The sequence below is a fragment of the Drosophila navojoa genome, chromosome X (assembly GCF_054131105.1).
Source record: "Drosophila navojoa isolate 15081-1374.11 chromosome X, UAZ_NAV_1.0, whole genome shotgun sequence".
NCBI classification, from domain to species: Eukaryota; Metazoa; Arthropoda; class Insecta; order Diptera; family Drosophilidae; genus Drosophila; species Drosophila navojoa.
This window is the reverse complement of record NC_142895.1, coordinates 7,745,392-7,769,751: the sequence shown is the minus strand read 5'-3', so window position 1 is coordinate 7,769,751 and position 24,360 is coordinate 7,745,392. Positions and strand designations below refer to the sequence as shown.

The following is a 24,360-nucleotide window of genomic DNA, read 5'->3' as shown; positions in this document are numbered from 1 at the left end:
CGCCTTCAGCTTCGTTTCCCTTCTCCTTGTTGGGATAGCAGAAGGTATTCTCTGTTTTTCTTACTCCTCTCTGTTTCACTTCCATTTTCTGCTTTTCTTCACTAACCTTCTTCCTCTCTTATTATCCCGACTCAGTCTCTATTCTTTGCTCTTCTCTTGTTTCTCTCAGTCTCTGCAATCTCTCTAGCTTTCTGCTTCTCAATCTTTCCACTCTCTGGTTAACTTTGCTCTCTCTATCTTGCTCTATTTCCCTTCTCGCTGTCTTTATCTCTCTTCCTTCCTCTCTCATATTCTGTATCCTTCACTCTCTATCTGTCTCTCTTTCACTCTTTCTCCCCTTCTCTATATTCTGCTGTTGATAGCGATGATGATGCATCATTACATTGGCTAATTTTAATTACGCCAGCGCCTAAATTGCTGCTATCATTTTTAATAATATGCCGTGTTGCCCACTCTCTCCTTCTCTCCCTTTCTTTCTTTCTCTATTGGGGCTTAACTTTTGCTCTGGCAGCAACGGCAGCTGTTGCAATGTCTGTCTGTTGCTACTGAAGCTCTATGCCAGCCCGGCACGGCCCAGCACAAAGCCAACAAATTATGCACTTACACTCACTCACACACACATACGTGTCCCTGTTTGAGTTATGTATACATGTGTGTGTGTGTGTGTGTGTGTGCAGCACTTGACTTTTTTCGCTCCTTTGAGGCAACAGAGCTGACTGCCTGGTTGGCTGCCATGGAGTGTCTGCCTGGCTGACATCTTCTTACTCCATTTGGGCGCGCTGTCGTGTTAATTTAGCGCGAAATATTTGACAAGATGACGCGCTGCCTGTTTGGTCCTTCGGCACAGGCTCTCCCCACACACACACACAGGCACGCATAGAGAGACTTCTACATCCGCTTGCCCCCAAATCGGCGAGACATGCAACGTCTGCTGTGTAATGATCGAACATTGTTGCCGAGGCGCCTGTCTGTGCAGCCATATATAAACTATATATACATATACATATATATATATGCATGTATCTGTGTGTGTGTGTGTGCATGTGATATAGGAGTGTGTGCAACAGACACTCATATCGATTTATATGACACTCACACACTCAGCGAGACACACTGTGACATTCGATAGCGCATCGCCGCTTCTCCATTTGGCCTGTGATTGAACTGTGCGCCCTCTAAGTGATTCGATCTCCAGCTAATTCACAAACAATCCACAGCAAAGGCCACAAGCGCCTTATGACAATCAATTGCCATAGGCAGGATTGCATTTTGCATTTGCCGCAACTCCATTGAGCTGCTGCCTAACGAGACCCTGCATATCATCTATTGCGCTGAGAGGTGAACAAAAATGTGACTCGCTTTAAAATTGGCAAACTTATTTTCAAAACAGCTTAGAAGTGAGAATGTGGTTACAAAGTCCAGTTGAAATGGTGTGAGTGCACTTGAAATGTATCCAAATCTACTAACTGGCTCTTAGTAGAGCCCTGTGAACCACTTTGAATCCAATTGGGAACCAGTTCATAGGCAAAAATAGTCGTAATCCTACATATTTGCTGCAATTTGAATCACTTCTGAGCTAGCTCAAAGGCAAAAGCGACTTTAACCAATGTGGAACTAGTTCAACATCAAAGCTTATCTCTTTGGTTCCATTTACAACAATTTGAAGAGTTCAGATTAAACAAAAGCAAGCTTAATTAATTCAATTAAGAGATCCGAGTCACTTTTGAGCCAGTTCAAAGAGCGCAGTTGCATTAGTTCCAGGAACCTCCTGAGTAAGTAATATGATTTGGAATGCATTCATAATGCATTCAATTATTCAGTAGTTCTTCGCAATGCGCCAACCACGAAATCAGCGTCAATGCCAACAGCGAATGGGCTTCAGTGGAGACGCACACACACACACACGCACACGCACACGAAAAGATATACAGTGAGAGAAACGGCAGACAGAGTCATTTATAAAATTTCAAACAGAACGTGTTAAATGGCGTCAATATTAAAAGTTCAAATATGACGCTGACGAGCTGAAGTAAAACGTTCGACATGGATGGGTTGTGGGAGGCGTGGGCGGGGGCGGTGTTGGATTGTGGACCTACAGATTGCTGATGACGATGTCGATGATGATGATGATGATGATAATGATAATGATGATGATGATGGGCACGATGAGAGCGTAGACATAGGACAGAGAGCGAGAGCGAGAATCAACAAACGTGAAAGCTATTATCGTAGTCGCAACATGACACACACACACACACACACACACAGGCACACATACATGTATATATGTATGTATGTATATGGCATATGCTGCTGCTCATCATCTTTTGGCGTTAGCAAGTGCTTCCACGACGGCTTCCAACTTCCAACTTCTAATGGCGGCATTATGCAGCCACCCGTGCCACCGTGTCTGTCTACTTGGCCCGCGTTGCCATACACACACACACACACACACACACACACACACACATGCACACACACGCAAGGCGGGCAGAGCCAAAATGAAAATGAAACTGTTGCAAAATCCCATAAAACGGCCAAAAAGCTTTTGTAAATGACGCCAACAGCTGTCGATGGCGAAAGGCAGACAACACAAGAGCAGCCACCCACACACACACACACACACATGAACACCTATTAGACATGTGTGTGTGTGTGTGTCCTGCGTTTTGGCGCGTTTTAATAAAGCGACAATGACATTTTATGAATTTTCCACTTTGTTCTTGTGCTTAGCATTCGCACAGCCACGCCCCCAGTCAGCAGCCAGGCCCCCATTCACACAACCTGCGCTCTGCTGGGCAGGACAACAAGCGTCGTCCATTGTTTGTCTGTTTGCTTAGAGCCGCAGCGTCGCTCACTTTGCCTCCAGCCAGGAATTCAGTTTCGCCCGTGGCTTCAAATGAATTGTCATTATCTCTTTTCCCCTCTCTCTCTCTCTGTCTCTCTCTCTCTCTCTCTCTCTCACTCTCTGGCTTTCTGTGCGCGCTGTACAAAGGCGTGTTTCAGTCGTCTTTGATATCCGATTTCATTTATAATTAGCTGCAAAGTTTACGGTTGCCATACCTTTGCTTGCGGTTGCCTCGGCTGGGTCAAATAATTTAGTGTCATCCAGGGGGATGTTAAAGCTCGCGCCCCACCTCTCAGCTTCCCCGTCCTCGCGCCCACTTGCTGGCACTTCACAGAGCCCAAACACAACAGCAGTCGTAGCAAATAAGCAAATAAAGCAATTGCCTTGCATCCAAATATAAAAATATGCAAGCCAACCAATCTCATATACCAATATTATATTAACTCCAGTTGAGGAGAGCTCAAGCGTATAGCGAGAGCCTTTTCAATTGAATTTATATAATAATGTATGCTTTAATTGCAAGAGATCTAATAATGATATATGATTTATGAAATGAGTTTTTGACGTGCTTAAACTGGCCAACACAGGCAGTAATATAACTGCCTTTCCAGATGCTTCTATATATATGTAGTTTTATTAATAAGCTCAGCTAGCTCCACGTCTCTTCTAATATTTTTTTAAGATAATTAAATCTTAAGATATGTAAAAGATTTCTTTAAATATTTGAAATCGTAAATCTTAAGATACATAATAAAATATTACATTTTTGTTTATTCAAAAAATAATTCAGAAGAGGAAACACCTCAAGTTGAGTGATAGAGTTAGATTAAATTAGGGCTCAACGAAACCAGGACTTTATATATGTGTTACAATTATTTTGTATATAATTGTGTATATATTAATTTCATTGGGTATTTGTAATTGAGATTAATAGAGTATTGAGAACTTAAAAAACTTTAGAGCACTGTGACTACTTGACTTCTAATCAGCAGCGATTACGTCTTTCTTCTTTTAATGTCTTCTCATACGTCTTGTGCCATCATGAGGTTGCCATCCTGTTGCTATTGAGTAACTGGGATGCCACACCTAACACTCTATTTTATTAACCATCGAGCAATCGATAGTGTCATCGATAATTGCAATTGGCAAATGACTTATTAGGTAAATATTTTGCGATGATTTTGAAGGTTACTGAATTCATGTCCCTAACATTATATAAGTTTTCTATATATTGCATATTATTTTCAAATTTCTTCTCTAGGTCTGGCAATGTTTTTCCAGCTCTGTTACCTTTCGACTCTACAAGAGTTAATACTACGACTACTTTCCTCTGTTCTGCTCGAGTCTTGACTTAAAGTAAAGCTCACTTTTCGCTGTTAATTTGTTAAGTTTGTGCAGTTGTTGGCTCTCAGCTTCAATTTACTTCAGTCTTAGGTATTCCTATCTGGATTCGTTCCATCGAATTGCGTCAAGTGGAAAGTAAAATGCGCGTTTCGCTTGCCCAAATTAACAGCTAATTACGTGCGAGTGCCAAATGCCAAACAATTTGAAAAAAAAAATCATGCACATACATATATATACATATGTATGTATTTGTATATGTATTTGTTTATGTATGTGTATAAAGTCTGGTCCAACACGTAGCTGCTGATTCGAAGGGACGCAAAAAACGTCAAACATTATTTGAATACAAAATGTCCTTGAAAAGGGTAAATCCAGTTGCGCCCAAGTGACAAAAGTGAGAAATTAGTCGATGTGGCCGACACTAAAAGCGTTCGAGGCTGAGTGAGTAGGGCGACCGCAACCCTTGTCCCGGCCCTGGACTGGGGCTCGCAGCCCTAGGTGCTGCTGCTGCTGCTGCTGCTGCTATCGCAATAATTTTGTTGTTTAGCTAGAGAAAAAAAAAAACGAACTGTAGAAGCTGAGAAGAAACTGGCAGAGCAATGGGGATTTAAGGCTGTCAAGTGCTGAGCACGAGGCTGGGGTCAACGCAATTAAAATTCAAAGAGCAGAATGCATTTGCCACGCTCACGCACAGACAGGCTCATGCCCGCCTGCCGAGTGAGTGTTGATGGCCACGATTCAGATTTTCTAACTGGGTTTTGTAATTCAAATTGTATAAGAAGACAGCAGCTATACAAATATACAAATACATATATACATATATATTTATATATATATATATAAATGTATATGTATGTGTGTGTGTGAGTGGGAGTTTTTATGCCCTGTGCATAATTACTTGCTAAATTGTGCGACACAAATAACGAGGCATTAGAGTTGGCTTGGCAAAAACCTGCAGCTAACAGTTGCAAGGACCAGAGTTTTCCATAAGCACACACACACACACACACACACATGCACACATGCATACATGCATTTCTTGTGGCTTTCGTTTCACATTTCTTCTTGCTCATTTGCTGCTGCACTGCATCTTATCGGCTAGCAAATTAACGCCCTAAACACACGCCACCTCTCACTCTCTCTCACTCTCTCTCCCTCTCTTTCTATCTCTTTCTCCATCTCTTGGAATTTGCATTCGGCACATGTTAGCTGGCAGCAGAGGCAGCTTCTGCTTTGATTTGTCCATTGTTTTTATCCCTTGGCTTTAGCTTCAGATATGCAGCCTTAATTGCTGCTGCAGCAATATCAAACACATTCCCCATCAATTATTTTCTGAGCAGTTTAAAGCCAACATTTTTGCACAGTAACGGTATCTAGGTATGCACAACTTAGTTGTTATCGTTCAGGTGAATTCCTCTAGCTGGCTAAGGGGCCTTCGGTGTGTATTACGATGGCTTCACAATTATTGGAATCATAAGATCATGAGATCGTGCTTCTGACTTCACTGGAGTTGTTATCAAACTGTAATCGTATAACGACTGCCCAATGCCTTGAAGATCTCTATGTAAATCAAATTGTATCTATCAAGTAAAATAGTACTGCTGCAGTACGTAAAGCTACAGAATCATCGCCGAATATGTGAAGGTTAACAGCGTTAATGATTTGGCGTCTCACTTGAAGTAAACACTCAGAGTCAAAAGGTTGACGGCTATCTTAACTTTTATTATATCCGCGAAACTTTTGTGGGCTACGAAAGCAAAGATCTCTCCCAGGTATAGCTATTCAATAGAGCTACAATAACGTCTGGCTGCCATTTCCTGCCTGTATTCAGTATGCTAACATGCGGAGAGGATGCGTAGGAAGAGTATGTAGATAGAACCCGGTTATAATAACACTTAAGGAATCGTCGGTATACCCGGAAGCCGCTATAACTGTATAAGGTTGCTTATATAAGTTACTCTAGGGATTAGAATTATCGTCGCAATATCCGTACGGACGTTATAAGCGGAGTCATTATAGACAGTTTCTACTGCAGGGAGCGATACTCCTGCTCCTGTAACTCCAACTTCAAATAATGCTCTCACAAACATGAGCACTTACTACCCATATGCTAATCATGTAATACAGTTCAATCGACGGAGTCATTATAACCAGATTCTACTGTATTTAACACTCTAAATACATGAAAGTGAATATTAAAAGACTTATTTATGGAGACACAAGACTCTGCCTGATATGCGGTAAGTCGATGTAGCCAACAATCTCGCTAAGAAATCACCTTTATAGGCAAACTACTCCTGCTAGCTGTCATAGCGATTGCTATGCTAATTTGTGAATGTGCTCCAAGCAGCATTGGAATATTAAAAGCCAATTCAATTGTCATTCGCTGCGATTGCTGCGCAGTTAATAGATCTTGAGCAAAGTTTATCGATAGCCGCCCCGGGGGCTGGGCAATATATTTTCAAATGTAAATACAACAGTTATTAATATGCCACTTTAGGTGCGTCTCTCTGGCTCCGTGGCCCCCTCGGCCAGACAAAAATCGAGTTAGAAGATGAAATTCCAGTTGGGCAGCAGCACCGAAAATAATGAACTCCCAAATGAAGTGAAACAAAAAGAAGCACACAATATTAATTATTCATATTTCATTAGTGAATGCCGGCGCCCCCGAGTGGAGCGACTGTAGCTCTCTCGTCAAGGGTTTGCCAGGCGGAGTCAAGGAAAGGCGTGTGCCATATAAAATTTATAAAAATCAAAGTAATGTAGCGCTTGCCAGCGAGCAGGACTTTTGCAGGAGACAGAGACAGAGCGAGAGAGAGAGAGAGCGAGAGAGAGAGAGAACACGTGGGTGTAGTCTACCTGGCTGCTGCTTTGGCAGGCATCATCATTTGTCTTGGCGTTTTGGGAGTCGCGGCAGTCGCATTGATGAATGAAGTGCGTACACATTGCCTCTGAAAAGGCCAAAAGGCCAGGCGACATTAAAAATGCACACGCAATCAGAAAATGCTTCCCTGCCCCAGACGCCAGTTAGAGGTGGCAGCAACACCAACACCAACACCAACAGCAGCAGCAGCAGCAGCAGCAGCAATCCCGTTGATGGATCAACACCGAAGAGATAAGACAGCCTTTGGTTGGGGTAATGAGCCAGTTGAAGTGGGCCAAAGCATGGCCCATCAACTTTTCACCTCTTTCACACACACACACACATACACACAGAGAGAATTTTTCTTGTTCCCCTTCTTGTTCTTCTGCTTTAACGTCTTCTTCTTTTTGTAAGCCTTTGAGCTGGGCCTTTGCCTTGCTGCTCTGTCGCCCTGTCGTCGTTTATAATTTGTTTGGGCTTTCAGCGGCCGTCCAAAGCAATTACCGTGCTCAAGGTGCACTTGCTCACACTCACTGGCTGTCCATCTCTCTCTCTCTATCTCTCTCTCTCTCTCCCTCTCTCTCTCTCGCTCTCGCTCTCTCTGTCTGTGCAAAACTACGCAGTGAACAATTCGGCTTGACTTCAGGCGAACATTTGACCGTGCTGCGTCCCATCATCTTATCGGGTTCACTTACTGGGTCAACTTTCTGCCGACATCCCTGCTGGCCTCGCCTCCTCCACCTCCCTATCTGTCCCTTGCCCTTCTGCTCAATCCTCACTGCCCACTCACTGTGATTTATTATGCCTGTGCGCTTGCTTTTGCTGCTGTTGAGGCTATTTTCTTTGGCACGTTCACACTGAGAAAACAGTCGCCTCCACGCATGGCAGCCTCCTGTCATACATACATATACATATGTAAGTGCGTGTGCGTATGTGTGTGGCTGTGTGTGTGTGTGGTGTTGCGTGTTGACCCGTTCGACACCCATTAATATGCAGTGATTCGCTTTGCTGATGTACTCATCAGCCGAAGCTTTTCATGCCACGATAAATTTTATTAAGGAATTTCCTTTCCCCACGTAAACGTCTCCGTTGGTTTGTGTTACTTGATTTCAGGTGCAGGTGCATTTGATGATTTATACAATATAATGCAGTGTAAAGCACATTTGAAAATGCTAGTCTTATGTAGCGTTGCACAGCTACCGTTGCTCTACATGAAAGACATACTGGTGAATACGATCCAAAACCATACAACCTGATACAGAAGTATTTATTCTCTAATGATGGAAGTACTATTACAAAAATTTATTTATTTTCAACTATTTTGGTGGTTCCGGTAGTTTTACCATATCAACAATTGTTACCGATAGCTATTAATTATTCGCAATTATTGATATGGTAAAACTCATATTGCTCAACCATTTCTAATGCTAGTACTTAAGAAACATGAAAACGCTATGCAATCTTCTGATTGAACCACTCTCACTTCAACAAGAGCTCTACGCTCAGATGTTCAAGTATCGAGTACTTTATTTTTATTGCTTGCTATCGATATAGCCCTTGATAATACATTTTCATTTAATTCACAAGGAAATTCTTTTTCAATTGATATTATTTTCAGTATTGAGATTATTATTTTTCTTCTTCTGACGAGTCGGTTATATTTAGCTCCGGCAAATCTGGCACATTTGAGGCGGCTTCAGTATTCATCTTGGGCGACTCTTGCACATTTGAGTCTTCACAAATCAGTTCGGATGAATCTGGCACGTCTGAGTCATCAGAGACCAGCTCGTACTCCACACGCTCTGCTTCCAAATCCTTGTACAAAATTAATTTGAGTGCACGCTCCTCCTCTGGATCCGGCAGATCAACCGGCTTTCCGACCGGAGTCGGCTTTCCAACCGGAGTCGGCATTCCAAGCGGAGTTGGCTTTCCAGCCGGAGTCGGCTTTCCAGCCGGAGTCGGCTTTCCAGCCGGAGTCGGCTTTCCAGCCGGAGTCGGCATTCCAAGCGGAGTTGGCTTTCCGGCTTTCCCATCCAAATCCAATTCCTTGTTGACTGCATGTAGCTGCTGCTGTTTTTCCTCATTCTTTCGTACATCCTCATCCCAATGCTCTGGGCGCTGTTCAGAGCAAACAAGCATTTGACGGACATCTGCCGTCTTGTATAAGTTTACTTTGTCAGTTGTTTTATAGCTCTCCACCAGGTTGGGCAAATCAACCAGCCTGCCGTACAACTGCTTTCCTTTCACCCATACCTCAGCGGTTCGCATATTATCATGCATCTTAATGGATAATATCCCATCGAGATTACCCTTTTCTATGGCATCGTTTACAATTTTTGCCTGTTCCTGAAAATCAGATATAGAAGATGTAGCATGTAGGGAGTAAGGCTGACGTCGGAGTGGCCGCGAGAAGCGATGCGATAATGTTGAGCATTTCTGAAATGCTTTCTCGCTTTATCGCGTAATAAAGCTTTTCCTATACGTGTGTGTACGTGAGGTAAGAACAAATTGACCACTAATAATACGAGCGCTGCCTAAGCTTACCTTTATCTCAAAAGAAAATGTAACAGATATTGGATGTGTCTAGATCGTCTCTGCATGGGGTGATACAAATTTTAACAAAAAATGGCAATATTGAAAATAACATTCAAATAGAAGCCGAACATCAGCAATAACACCCCGCGACAAAAGGCAACTGGCCAAAATTGTCAAGGCTGATCGTCGCAAATCTTTGAGAACTTTGGCTGCTGAGTGGTCGCAGACAATTGCCACTTTTCAGCCATCATCAATAAAAGGCAAGTTTCAAAATAAGCCACAAAGAACAATTTCCCACTTGAAAATCCAGTTGCAAGAATTGATGGGCTCAATTTATCAAGAAAACTGCAAATATTTGTTTCACTCGATGCCACAAAAGGCCACGTCACAGGTTTATAATTTTAATTAAATTATTGTTTTTAGTATGATAGTAAATCACAATAGGCAGCGTTCGAATCAATGGTGGAATTACACATATCTTTTTTCTTTTTTTTTTTTTTTCTTTTTTGAAAATGAGCAAAACTTTTTTCATCGTGAAGAGAATAAAATTATCTTCAAGACGAAATGCATTGGTATGCGTTATTTTTAGTAGTATTGCTAATATGGCGTGCTAAAAATTGCGCACTGCAAAAAAAATATGGCGTTCGAATTATTAGTGGTCAGGGTTCTTATGGCTTATTGCACCATATCGCTTATTGCGGCCATTGTGACATCAGCGTAATTCTAATTATACTTGAGACTCACCTCGGGAAAGCGCATTATAAATTGACCTTCCAACTCCACGTTTCTATCCCCATTATTGGAGGGCGGCCCATTTCCCGACATTTTAGTTTTTATATTTTTATAAATTTTTTTCGTTGAGCTAATTTTTTCAGAAGCACATCAGAAAATGGCTTCTCACTTTGAAAAGTGTTGACAAACTACAGCTGTATATCGATTAGAGTCGTTGAATATGTGATGGAAAATTATTCGATTTGCTCCGACAACTTTAGTGCTTTCAACAACTCTAAAGCAGGGTTACCACAGTCGAAAAGAAATATTCAGCATATATACTGAACCGTTCGACACCCATTAATATCGCTTTGCTGATGTACTCAGCCGAAGCTTATCATGCCATTTTATTAAGGAATTGCCTTTCCTTACGTAAACGTCTCCGTTGGTTTCAGGATGGATTTCAGGTGCAGGTGCACTTATTTTCCCCAAAATGTATTCGCAGCCATTTCAAACAGTTTTAATAGCTGTGCAATTGATTTTTTATTTAATATAATGCATTGTAAAATTCAAAGCACATTTGAAAATGCTAGTCTTAAGTAGCGTTGCACAGCTACCGTTGCTCTACATGAAAGACATACTGGTGAATACGATCCAAAACCATACAACCTGATACAGAAGTATTTATTCTCTAATGATGGAAGTACTATTACAAAAATTCGCAGCCGATTTTCACCGGAATGGCTTGACATAATTTATTTTCAGCTATTTTGGTGGTTCCGGTAGTTTTACCATATCAACAATTGTTACCGATAGCTATTAATTATTCGCAATTATTGATATGGTAAAACTCATATTGCTCAACCATTTCTAATGCTAGTACTTAAGAAACATGAAAACGCTATGCAATCTTCTGATTGAACCACTCTCACTTCAACAAGAGCTCTACGCTCAGATGTTCAAGTATCGAGTACTTTATTTTTATTGCTTGCTATCGAAATAGCCCTTGATAATACATTTTCATTTAATTCACAAGGAAATTCTTTTTCAATTGATATTATTTTCAGTATTGAGATTATTATTTTTCTTCTTCTGACGAGTCGGTTATATTTAGCTCCGGCAAATCTGGCACATTTGAGGCGGCTTCAGTATTCATTTTGGGCGACTCTTGCACATTTGAGTCTTCACAGTTCTTCAGTTCGGATGAATCTGGCACGTTTGAGTCATCAGAGACCAGCTCGTACTCCACACGCTCTGCTTCCAAATCTTTGTACAAAATTAATTTTAGTGCACGCACGTCCTCTGGATCCGGCGGATCAACGGCCTTACCTTTCAAAGCGTTCTTCATGCGGCGCCTACGCACATTACGAAGGGGCGGAGTCAGGCCATGGGGCCATAGGAATCTATCCTCCACTTTCTCGATATCATTACTATTTTCTACTTCTGGTGTTACTTCCCTTTCTGTTTCCATGCCGGGTTCCACGCAGCTTGCTTCAAGCGGCGTCAAGTTACTGCTTGGCGTCATCATATCACCCGGCGGAAACGTTTCGCTTGGAATCTCCATTCTGACCGGAGCCAATATTGCGTTCATTTTAATCAGTTCTTCCTGAGAAATTCTTTCGGTCATCCACTCTAACATCCCTTCCGAATCGAACGAAGCATTTACTCCTCTACGCGGAGGCTCATTAGCATTCTGCATTCCAACCGCAGTTGGCACTGTGATCGGCATCTGCTCTCCGTTCGGCATCTGCTCTCCGTCAGGCGTGTTCTGATTTCCACCCAACATCTGCTGCTCCTCAGACTTGTCCTTTTTATCCGACTTCGACTGTTTCTCAGGCTTCAGTGGCAGCGTTTCAATTGACATCTTCTCTCCGTCCGGCGGTGTTGGCATTCCAACCGGAGTCGATATTCCAAGCGAAGTTGGCATTCCAACAGGAGTCGGCTTTCCAACTGAAGTCGGCTTTCCGATCGACATTTGCTCCCCACCCGCCCCCTGCTGTAAGCCCGGCATCTGCACCTCGGTCATCGGATTTTTGGGCGGTCTTCCGCGTTTCTTGGGTCCTACCGGAGTTGGCATTCCAACCGGAGTCGGCATTCCGATCGACATCTGCTCGCCGCCCGCCCCCTGCTGTAAAAACGGCATCTGCATCTCGGTCGTCGGAGTTTTACACGGTCTTCCGCGTTTCTTGGGTCCTACCGGAGTTGACATTCCAACAAGAGTCTGCATTCGAACAGGAGTCGGCATTTCAATAGGAGTCGGCTTTCCAACCTGAGTCGGCATTCCGATCGACATCTGCTGTAAAACCGGCATCTGCACCTCGGTCGTCGGATTTTTGCGCGGTCTTCCGCGTTTCTTGGGTCCTACCGGAGTTGGCATTCCAAGCGGAGTTGGCATTCCAACCGGAGTCGGCTTTCCGACCAGAGTCGGCTTTTTCACCGGAGTCGGCATCTGCTCTCCGCCTGCCCCCTGCTGTAAGCCCGGCATCTGCCCTTCGATCGTTGCATCTTTGAGTGGTCGTCCGCGATGCTTCGGCACTGAATTCACAATTTTTGCCTGTTCCTGAAAATCAGATATAGAAGATGTAGCATGTAAGGAGTAAGGCTGACGTCGGAAGGGCGCCAGAAGCGATGCGATAATATTGAGCAATATATATTTTTTCTTTTTTGGAAATGAGCAAAACTTTTTTCATCGTGAAGAGAATAAAATTATCTTCAAGACGAAATGCATTGGTATGCGTTATTTTTAGTAGTATTGCTAATATGGCGTACTAAAAATTGCGCACTGCAAAAAAAACATGGCGTTCGAATTATTAGTGGTCAGGGTTCTTATGGCTTATTGCACCATATCGCTTATTGCGGCCATTGTGACATCAGCGTAATTCTAATTATACTTGAGACTCACCTCGGGAAAGCGCATTATAAATTGACCTTCCAACTCCACGTTTCTATCCCCATTATTGGAGGGCTGCCCATTTCCCGACATTTTAGTTTTTATATTTTTCTAAATAAATATATTTCGTTGAGCTAATTTTTTCAGAAGCACATCAGAAAATGACTTCTCACTTTGAAAAGTGTTGACAAACTACAGCTGTATATCGATTAGAGTCGTTGAATATGTGATGGAAAATTATTCGATTTGCTCCGACAACTTTAGTGCTTTCACCACGTCTCCGTTGGTTTGTGTTACTTGATTTCAGGTGCAGGTGCACTTATTTTCCCCAAAATGTATTCGCAGTCATTTCAAACACTTTTAATAGCTGTGCAATTGATTTTTTATTTAATATAATGCATTGTAAAGTTCTTATAATATATGCATTGTAAAATTCAAAGCACATTTGAAAATGCTAGTCTTAAGTAGCGTTGCACAGCTACCGTTGCTCTACATGAAAGACATACTGGTGAATACGATCCAAAACCATACAACCTGATACAGAAGTATTTATTCTCTAATGATGGAAGTACTATTACAAAAATTCGCAGCCGATTTTCACCGGAATGGCTTGATATAATTTATTTTCAACTATTTTGGTGGTTCCGGTAGTTTTACCATATCAACAATTGTTACCGATAGCTATTAATTATTCGCAATTATTGATATGGTAAAACTCATATTGCTCAACCATTTCTAATGCTAGTACTTAAGAAACATGAAAACGCTATGCAATCTTCTGATTGAACCACTCTCACTTCAACAAGAGCTCTACGCTCAGATGTTCAAGTATCGAGTACTTTATTTTTATTGCTTGCTATCGAAATAGCCCTTGATAATACATTTTCATTTAATTCACAAGGAAATTCTTCTTCAATTGATATTATTTTCAGTATTGAGATTATTATTTTTCTTCTTCTGACGAGTCGGTTATATTTAGCTCCGGCAAATCTGGCACATTTGAGGCGGCTTCAGTATTCATCTTGGGCGACTCTTGCACATTTGAGTCTTCACAAATCAGTTCGGATGAATCTGGCACGTCTGAGTCATCAGAGACCAGCTCGTACTCCACACGCTCTGCTTCCAAATCCTTGTACAAAATTAATTTGAGTGCACGCTCCTCCTCTGGATCCGGCAGATCAACTGGCTTTCCAAACGGAGTCGGCTTTCCGACCGGAGTCGGCTTTCCGACCGGAGTCGGCTTTCCAGCCGGAGTCGGCATTCCAAGCGGAGTTGGCTTTCCAAACGGAGTCGGCTTTCCAGCCGGAGTCGGCTTTCCAGCCGGAGTCGGCATTCCAAGCGGAGTTGGCTTTCCGGCTTTCCCATCCAAATCCAACTCCTTGTTGACTGCATGTAGCTGCTGCTGTTTTTCCTCATTCTTTCGTACATCCTCATCCCAATGCTCTGGGCGCTGTTCAGAGCAAACAAGCATTTGACGGACATCTGCCGTCTTGTATAAGTTTACTTTGTCAGTTGTTTTATAGCTCTCCACCAGGTTGGGCAAATCAACCAGCCTGCCGTACAACTGCTTTCCTTTCACCCATACCTCAGCGGTTCGCATATTATCATGCATCTTAATGGATAATATCCCATCGAGATTACCCTTTTCTATGGCATCGTTTACAATTTTTGCCTGTTCCTGAAAATCAGATATAGAAGATGTAGCATGTAGGGAGTAAGGCTGACGTCGGAGTGGCCGCGAGAAGCGATGCGATAATGTTGAGCATTTCTGAAATGCTTTCTCGCTTTATCGCGTAATAAAGCTTTTCCTATACGTGTGTGTACGTGAGGTAAGAACAAATTGACCACTAATAATACGAGCGCTGCCTAAGCTTACCTTTATCTCAAAAGAAAATGTAACAGATATTGGATGTGTCTAGATCGTCTCTGCATGGGGTGATACAAATTTTAACAAAAAATGGCAATATTGAAAATAACATTCAAATAGAGGCCGAACATCAGCAATAACACCCCGCGACAAAAGGCAACTGGCCAAAATTGTCAAGGCTGATCGTCGCAAATCTTTGAGAACTTTGGCTGCTGAGTGGTCGCAGACAATTGCCACTTTTCAGCCATCATCAATAAAAGGCAAGTTTCAAAATAAGCCACAAAGAACAATTTCCCACTTGAAAATCCAGTTGCAAGAATTGATGGGCTCAATTTATCAAGAAAACTGCAAATATTTGTTTCACTCGATGCCACAAAAGGCCACGTCACAGGTTTATAATTTTAATTAAATTATTGTTTTTAGTATGATAGTAAATCACAATAGGCAGCGTTCGAATTAATGGTGGTCAATTTTTTCGTATATATATTTTTTCTTTTTTGGAAATGAGCAAAACTTTTTCATCGTGAAGAGAATAAAATTATCTTCAAGACGAAATGCATTGGTATGCGTTATTTTTAGTAGTATTGCTAATATAGCGTGCTAAAAATTGCACACTGCAAAAAAAACATGGCGTTCGAATTATTAGTGGTCAGGGCTCTTATGGCTTATTGCACCACATCGCTTATTGCGGCCATTTTGACATCAGCGTAATTCTAATTATATTTGAGACTCACCTCGGGAAAGCGCATTATAAATTGACCTTCCAACTCCACGTTTCTATCCCCATTATTGGAGGGCGGCCCATTTCCCGACATTTTAGTTTTTAAATTTTTATAAATTTTTTTCGTTGAGCTAATTTTTTCAGAAGCACATCAGAAAATGACTTCTCACTTTGAAAAGTGTTGACAAACTACAGCTGTATATCGATTAGAGTCGTTGAATATGTGATGGAAAATTATTCGATTTGCTCCGACAACTTTAGTGCTTTCAACAACTCTAAAGCAGGGTTACCACAGTCGAAAAGAAATATTCAGCATATATACTGAACCGTTCGACACCCATTAATATCGCTTTGCTGATGTACTCAGCCGAAGCTTATCATGCCATTTTATTAAGGAATTGCCTTTCCTTACGTAAACGTCTCCGTTGGTTTCAGGATGGATTTCAGGTGCAGGTGCACTTATTTTCCCCAAAATGTATTCGCAGCCATTTCAAACACTTTTAATAGCTGTGCAATTGATTTTTATACCCTGAACCCATTGAAAATGGGAAATCAGGGTATAATGTTTTTGTGTAAAAGTATGTAACAGGCAGAAGGAATCATCGCAGACCCCACAAAGTATATATATTCTTGATCAGCACGATGAGCTGAGTCGATATAGCCCTGTCCGTCTGTCCGTCCGTCCGTCCGTCCGTCCGTCCGTCCGTCCGTCCGTCCGTCCGTCCGTCCGTCCGTATGAACGCCGAGATCTCAGAAGATATAAGAGCTAGAGAGCTGAAATTTTTTGTGCATACTCGTGTATACCATACGCAGTACGAGTTTGCTTTATTTTTTCGATAACTCATCCGATAACTTTTTTATCGAGAATAATTGAAAAATTGATTTTGTTTTTTGAGCCTCATTGGAATACTATTAGACATAGAGACTTCAGATTTACTGTGTATATATATATGATGAATACAAACATTTTGTAATCAACAGATTTTGGATACCACGCCCCCTTCGCCCCCAATTTGCAAAAAACGTATTTCAAGTACTAGAGACTTGTGCTTTAGAATGTACACACATTTTGACCATATGATTACGGTCTGAAAATTTCATTAGGATTGCATGTCTACAAAAAAAGTTATTCATCAAATAAATTCTCATACTATTGCCCACACTGCAGCGCAGCCCAAGCGCAGTCGCTGCTTACTGCGCAGTTAGCAGAGCGCGGGCGCGTGAGGGTGGATGCATGTGTATGTATGTGTGCGTGCATAAAAGAAGTGCAGAATGATAAGAATATCAGCTTGGAGGGTTCAGGGTATCTCCTAGTCGAGCAGTCTCGACTAGAGTCTTCTTACTTGTTTTTTTATTTAATATAATGCATTGTAAAATTCAAAGCATATTTGAAAATGCTAGTCTTATGTAGCGTTGCACAGCTACCGTTGCTCTACATGAAAGACATACTGGTGAATACGATCCAAACCCATACAACCTGATACAGAAGTATTTATTCTCTAATGATGGAAGTACTATTACAAAAATTCACAGCCGATTTTCACCGGAATGGCTTGACATAATTTATTTTCAGCTATTTTGGTGGTTCCGGTAGTTTTACCATATCAACAATTGTTACCGATAGCTATTAATTATTCGCAATTATTGATATGGTAAAACTCATATTGCTCAACCATTTCTAATGCTAGTACTTAAGAAACATGAAAACGCTATGCAATCTTCTGATTGAACCACTCTCACTTCAACAAGAGCTCTACGCTCAGATGTTCAAGTATCGAGTACTTTATTTTTATTGCTTGCTATCGATATAGCCCTTGATAATACATTTTCATTTAATTCACAAGGAAATTCTTTTTCAATTGATATTATTTTCAGTATTGAGATTATTATTTTTCTTCTTCTGACGAGTCGGTTATATTTAGCTCCGGCAAATCTGGCACATTTGAGTCTTCACAAATCAGTTCGGATGAATCTGGCACGTTTGAGTCATCAGGGAGCAGCTCGTACTCCACACGCTCTGCTTCCAAATCCTTGTACAAAATTAATTTGAGTGCACGCTCCTCCTCTGGATCCGGCAGATCAACCGGCTTTCCAAGCGGAGTTGGCTTTCCAACCGGAGTCGGCTTTCCGACCGGAGTCGGCTTTCCGACCGGAGTCGGCTTTCCAGCCGGAGTCGGCTTTCCAGCCGGAGTCGGCATTCCAAGCGGAGTTGGCTTTCCGGCTTTCCCATCCAAATCCAACTCCTTGTTGACTGCATGTAGCTGCTGCTGTTTTTCCTCATTCTTTCGTACATCCTCATCCCAATGCTCTGGGCGCTGTTCAGAGCAAACAAGCATTTGACGGACATCTGCCGTCTTGTATAAGTTTACTTTGTCAGTTGTTTTATAGCTCTCCACCAGGTTGGGCAAATCAACCAGCCTGCCGTACAACTGCTTTCCTTTCACCCATACCTCAGCGGTTCGCATATTATCATGCATCTTAATGGATAATATCCCATCGAGATTACCCTTTTCTATGGCATCGTTTACAATTTTTGCCTGTTCCTGAAAATCAGATATAGAAGATGTAGCATGTAGGGAGTAAGGCTGACGTCGGAGTGGCCGCGAGAAGCGATGCGATAATGTTGAGCATTTCTGAAATGCTTTCTCGCTTTATCGCGTAATAAAGCTTTTCCTATACGTGTGTGTACGTGAGGTAAGAACAAATTGACCACTAATAATACGAGCGCTGCCTAAGCTTACCTTTATCTCAAAAGAAAGTGTAACAGAATCACTATCTAAAATTGCTGCAGATCAGTGAAAGCTTAGCGACGATGGTACATGGTAGGCCTATTTGCAACGATATTGGATGTGTCTAGATCGTCTCTGCATGGGGTGATACAAATTTTAACAAAAAATGGCAATATTGAAAATAACATTCAAATAGAGGCCGAACATCAGCAATAACACCCCGCGACAAAAGGCAACTGGCCAAAATTGTCAAGGCTGATCGTCGCAAATCTTTGAGAACTTTGGCTGGTGAGTGGTCGCAGACAATTGCCACTTTTCAGCCATCATCAATAACAGGCAAGTTTCAAAATAAGCCACAAAGAACAATTTCCGACTTGAAAATCCAGTTGCAAGAATTGATGGGCTCAATTTATCAAGAAAACTGCAAATATTTGTTTCACTCGATGCCAAAAAAGGCCACGTCACAGGTTTATAATTTTAATTAAATTATTGTTTTTAGTATGATAGTAAATCACAATAGGCAGCGTTCGAATTAATGGTGGTCAATTTTTTCGTATATATATTTTTTCTTTTTTGGAAATGAGCAAAACTTTTTCATCGTGAAGAGAATAAAATTATCTTCAAGACGAAATGCATTGGTATGCGTTATTTTTAGTAGTATTGCTAATATAGCGTGCTAAAAATTGCACACTGCAAAAAAAACATGGCGTTCGAATTATTAGTGGTCAGGGCTCTTATGGCTTATTGCACCACATCGCTTATTGCGGCCATTTTGACATCAGCGTAATTCTAATTATATTTGAGACTCACCTCGGGAAAGCGCATTATAAATTGACCTTCCAACTCCACGTTTCTATCCCCATTATTGGAGGGCTGCCCATTTCCCGACATTTTAGTTTTTATATTTTTATAAATTTTTTTCGTTGAGCTAATTTTTTCAGAAGCACATCAGAAAATGGCTTCTCACTTTGAAAAGTGTTGACAAACTACAGCTGTATATCGATTAGAGTCGTTGAATATGTGATGGAAAATTATTCGATTTGCTCCGACAACTTTAGTGCTTTCAACAACTCTAAAGCAGGGTTACCACAGTCGAAAAGAAATATTCAGCATATATACTGAAAACTTTATAAATACTTAAAATTTGTAAAAATACTTAAAATTCTTTTATAAATCATGTTATGGTCAGCTATTGGACTTTTCTTTGTTTTTGTATTACTTCATGCCTTCCAGTCTGGCTTCATTAGCACTTCTAACAGATTCTCCTTTCGCATTTAGTCGGCAAGCGAGCTCATCACTTCATTGCACAATAAACTGTCGTGTCCTCTTGGCATTATTTATGAGAATTTTATAGGGAACCTATATTAAATAGTCCACTCTCATTTTGTATTTGACTTTTTTCGGCTTTGCATGACCCTCTATAATTAATGTATGAATACTTTCCGTTTATTTACATACAAGTACAAGTTATTTCTATTAATATTCCATTGCGCATTCGCGCGAGTATATATTCCATTTTTAATAATACAAAACTTTATGAAATTTTTATAAATAAAAGGCGAGTAAGGCGCCAACAACAACTAAAAAAAAAAAAAATAAAATAAAAAATCCATTGCCAAAAGGAGAGCTCAAAAGTCAAAGCAAACAAGCCAAAAGGGGCAGCAGCAGCAGCAGCAGCAGGAGGCGCGGACTGAGGCAAACAAATGGGATACACAGCGAGATCTGCAGATGGGGCGGGACTTCGAACTGAATTGGTCTGGCTTGGCTGAGTAGAGCCAAACAAAATAAATAAAATTAAAATAAAAATACAGAAACAAAAAACAATTGAAATGTGAATATTAAATGTACAAGTACAAGATTTTTTCCTCCAGCTGCGGTCTTTGCAGGTGTCGTCCGCCACGCCCATGCTGCGCCCCCTTAGCAGCGGCAACTCCCTGCGGCGTCATTGTGTGCACTGCAAGTGCCAGCAACAACAACAACTACAACAACAGCAAATAATAATACCATTCGAAGGCATCCACGTCGGCTGATTGATGTCGAGATTTGCATGAGTTTAGCAGCGGGTCGCCTACCCTTTAACTGCGCTTCGGATTATTCCATTCGAGATTGGCTATTCGCCTAGCCAGATGCTTTAAGCATATTGTTTCGTGATCTCTACACTGTCAGAGCTGCAGCATAAATCAAAGCAGAAAGTTTTTAGTATTCAGTGTGTTGAACATCTATAAATCTACCTCTATAACTGTATCTAAAATGCAATTTCGAAACACTAAATCTATGTCCACATCATCTCCTATAGCTAAATGGACACTGCGCTGTATCTAAGAACCAACTGCAAAGTTTGGCTTGGATAAGTGGCCGGAATCTGCTGGATTACATGAGCCCCCTGCAGTCAGCCAGAGCGTAGAGCCTAGAGCCCGGAAATCAAATTGTTAACGTTAACTGAAAGCATTTCTGCATAGAACCAGACGCCACAATGGAAACTAATTGCAGGCCAAGCAAATTGTTTACAACATCCTCAGCTCTCGTTCACAATATAGAAATATATGTATATACATACATATGTGGTTATATGGTATAAAAGCCCGGAATATTTTTCAGCTGAATATATAGTTCTTGCTCTCTATATGCGTGTGTGTGTGTGCCATGCAACGAGGCACATTAATTAAATAAAAATTGATTTTTCAAGCGCCTGAAATCCAATCAACGACCAGCTCCAAGTAGGGACAACAACGAGTGGCTCGCACATAGAGCTATGTCCTGGATCAGCGCATCGTCCTTGTGTAGGAGCAGCGAGCACCACCCACTGCTGCTGGTTGCCAAATGAAGTTAACAAAGTTTACGGTTTATTTTTTATATATATATATAATGTTTTTTTTTTCTTTTTTGCCTTCGAGTTTTAATTTTTTTCTTTTATCGTTTGCATAAGTATATAATATGGAGGACATGGGGCAGCTTTTGTGGCCCTGGATATGCAATGCTTTATCCCCTGGCACATAGTGCCACATGCCACATGCGTTTTGTATCGCCTTTAACCATTGGCCACAGTTTAATGTGCGCTGTCGCCCTTTTTGCGGGGCGGCATTTAAACCACAGCAAGTCATCAGGCAAATTGAATTTTCAACGTATGCCAGCATGTCTGTATGGGTGTGTGTGTGTGTGTGTGTGTGTGTGCGTGTGTGCGTGGCACGCCCACAATTACAATGCCTGACTTAAAGCTCTACTTGTTTTATATAGCACTTATAGCAACTACTACCACTACTAGCACGAGCACTTCCACCAGCCCCGAGAGCCGCCGCTTTGGTTCCTGGTCAACGCCATTTGCCGTTCGCTTCTTTCGTTTCTCGTTACAAAATTACCCACGATAAAAATTGAATTACTTCGTCGTGGAGCTGGCTGACTGGCTGACTGGCTGGCTGGCTGGCATCACATTCTAGTCTGCCTCCTGGTCATGCCGAGATCCGTGACTTGATGGGCTCTGGGTCGGGGCGCGAGTCCCCTCGATAGCAGCGGCAGCGGCAGCGGCAGCAGCATTGTCGCTGCAAAGTGTTATGCTTACTCTTGACTTGCCCATAGCCACGCCCGCGTCTCAGCGAGCACTACTTAGGCAACGTTGAAACTGTCGCCGAGCCTGCTCCCTGTCTGGGTTGGGTCTGGGCCAGGGTGCTAGTCCTGGTGCTGTTCCCGGTCCTGGTCCTGGTCCTGGTCCTGTTTCAGAGGTCTGCACCTAGTACCCTGTTCTTACACTCTTCTCCGTTCCTCTCGTCCTTTCTCTATCTCTGTGTGTGTCTGTGTGTGTGTGTGTATGACTTCATCTAATGATAAATGAGCTGCAATGAATGACAGCGAATCAACTTAAGTGTATTGCTCTGCTTCGGTGACACTCCCAACGCCCACCTAACAGCACAGCCAGCCCACCTACCCCTGTTGACTACATGTCCTGCAGGCAAGTCTGTGCCGTTGCCTTTGCCTTTACCGTTGCCGTTGCCGTTGCGCTGTCATCCAATGCACTTTCCCTTAACGCTCTCTGCTTGTGTTTACGTTTCACTTCAAATTTCTATGCTACACTAAATATTTACATAGGAAAAACTTTGCAAGTGTAAGTGAAACGCTTTAAAGATGTTCGAGCACAAGAAGCAGCAACAAAAAAAAAAAAAAGGAGCTCAAACTAAAACTTGAGCGAATGTTTCGCTACTCATTAACTTATCGGAAACTTCTTTTTTATGGCATGGCTAATTAGAGAGATTGGAATTTAATGATTGCAGCTGGGACCAGCTCGAATGAAAACAGAGATGCAAAGAGATACAAATTGTTGCCGGAAGAAAAGAGTGACAGCAATCGCATGTGCCAGGCCAAGCTCATGTTACTTGCTAATCAATTTAAGTGCATTGTATTTACGTTATTCCCTGCCCGCGACAACTCTGTTGGTATTAAAGTTGGCTGACTGAAATACGGTCATGAACATACTGTCAGAAATAAATATAGTCCACTGATCCCTACAGATTATTGAAAATGGTGTTTTTAAATGAGCTATAGGAGATTTTTTAAATAAAACACACGTAAAATTCAGAAAAATGCATGAAATCTCAAATAAAGATTTTATTCGATAGTACGGTGCATATAATCGAATCGATAATTCATGGTCATTATCAACACTGGCCGATGCGGCTGCCATATTTTCTTCAGTTCGCACTTTACGTACGCGTATTGGTGGCTTAATGTCCAATAAGGGAATAATGGAAGAAGCGTGCGATGAACTTTTTTAACAGAGCACGCATTTTGATGATAAAATTCAATGATTTTCAGACGTTGTCCGTTTGTTAATTATAGACCAAACTGAATGTGTTTGACATTTAAAAAAAAAAAAACACGTCAGCCTTTTAAGCCAGTGCACATTGAGCGCAAATGCCGATTTAGCGGCATAAAGTCCAAAATCATTTGCTTATATTTTCTTCTCTTTATACCCGGAACCCATTGAAAATGGGAAATCAGGGTAGTATGGTTTTGTTGAAATATATCCAACAAGCTAAAGGAGGCGTGGCAGACCTCACAAAGTATATATATTCATGATCAGGGCGACGAGCTGAGTTGATTTAGCCCTTCCGTCTGTACGTCCATCCGTCTATCTATAGCTATTTGTTAATGATTTGGCATTTTTTTTAAATATGTCAAATATTCAATATAATATGTAGATCATATGCTGAAAGTTTCATTAAATTCAGTTAAGTCAATCGATGTTAAACAATAATAATTTGTTTGGCCAATTAAAAATCGCACGTGCAGCAGCTACAACAGTTTTTCTATTGTATATGTGTGCACACATACATTCAAACTTATTCTAGCATATTCTTAGAATCACATTGCTATTGTTGTGCTAGAGTTGTCAACAGTTAGTTTAGCTTAGTTAGTTTAGCTGTGTTCGTCAAATATGCGAATGTGGATAGCAGTGCTCGTTCGAACATTTTGTTCGCCATTTTTGTTCGCACAATGTTTCTATCTTGCGGGTATTTGTGCGAACATGTTCGACAATGGATTCGAGCATCATTTCTAGAAATATTTCGGACTGTCAACACAGGCCAAAATGAACCGAAAATTTCTTGATTGTTTTCTAAATGAGACAAAATAAAAGGGAAAACTACCAAAATAAAAAGTTGCGCAACAAATCTTGGGACAAATTATTATTGAATTATAAAGTTGTCAAAGAAAATGCCACAATTGATATCGTCAAAACGAAAATAAACTGTCTGCACGCGGAAACTGGCAAAAATAAAAGAAGTGCAATGTCAGGTGTTTTTCCTTTTGTTTTAAATAAATATGTATTCCCATTTTTTTCTTCTGCTGCAGCGCGCCGGCAT

General features: G+C 41.4%; 3 protein-coding genes across 3 annotated transcripts; all 3 read right to left on the bottom strand.

The window, feature by feature from the left end:
- Positions 1–8,517: 8,517 nt before the first annotated feature.
- On the bottom strand, positions 8,518–10,521 carry LOC149090571 (uncharacterized). Its single transcript, XM_089264764.1, has 2 exons — positions 10,335–10,521; positions 8,518–9,401 (listed from the first exon to the last, which is right to left on the bottom strand). Exons 1-2 carry the CDS (start codon positions 10,413–10,415, stop codon positions 8,685–8,687), a joined length of 798 nt encoding a protein of 265 aa, XP_089120890.1. The 5' UTR covers positions 10,416–10,521; the 3' UTR covers positions 8,518–8,684.
- Positions 10,522–11,222: 701 nt separating this feature from the next.
- Positions 11,223–19,507, bottom strand: LOC149090569 (uncharacterized). Its single transcript, XM_089263546.1, has 3 exons — positions 19,319–19,507; positions 17,669–18,322; positions 11,223–12,861 (listed from the first exon to the last, which is right to left on the bottom strand). The coding sequence occupies exons 1-3, from the start codon at positions 19,397–19,399 to the stop codon at positions 11,380–11,382; spliced, it is 2,217 nt and encodes a 738-aa protein (XP_089119672.1). The 5' UTR covers positions 19,400–19,507; the 3' UTR covers positions 11,223–11,379.
- Positions 13,980–15,971, bottom strand: LOC149090570 (uncharacterized). The gene is made up of 2 exons (XM_089264519.1): positions 15,793–15,971; positions 13,980–14,869 (listed from the first exon to the last, which is right to left on the bottom strand). The coding sequence occupies exons 1-2, from the start codon at positions 15,871–15,873 to the stop codon at positions 14,135–14,137; spliced, it is 816 nt and encodes a 271-aa protein (XP_089120645.1). The 5' UTR covers positions 15,874–15,971; the 3' UTR covers positions 13,980–14,134.
- Positions 19,508–24,360: the final 4,853 nt, after the last annotated feature.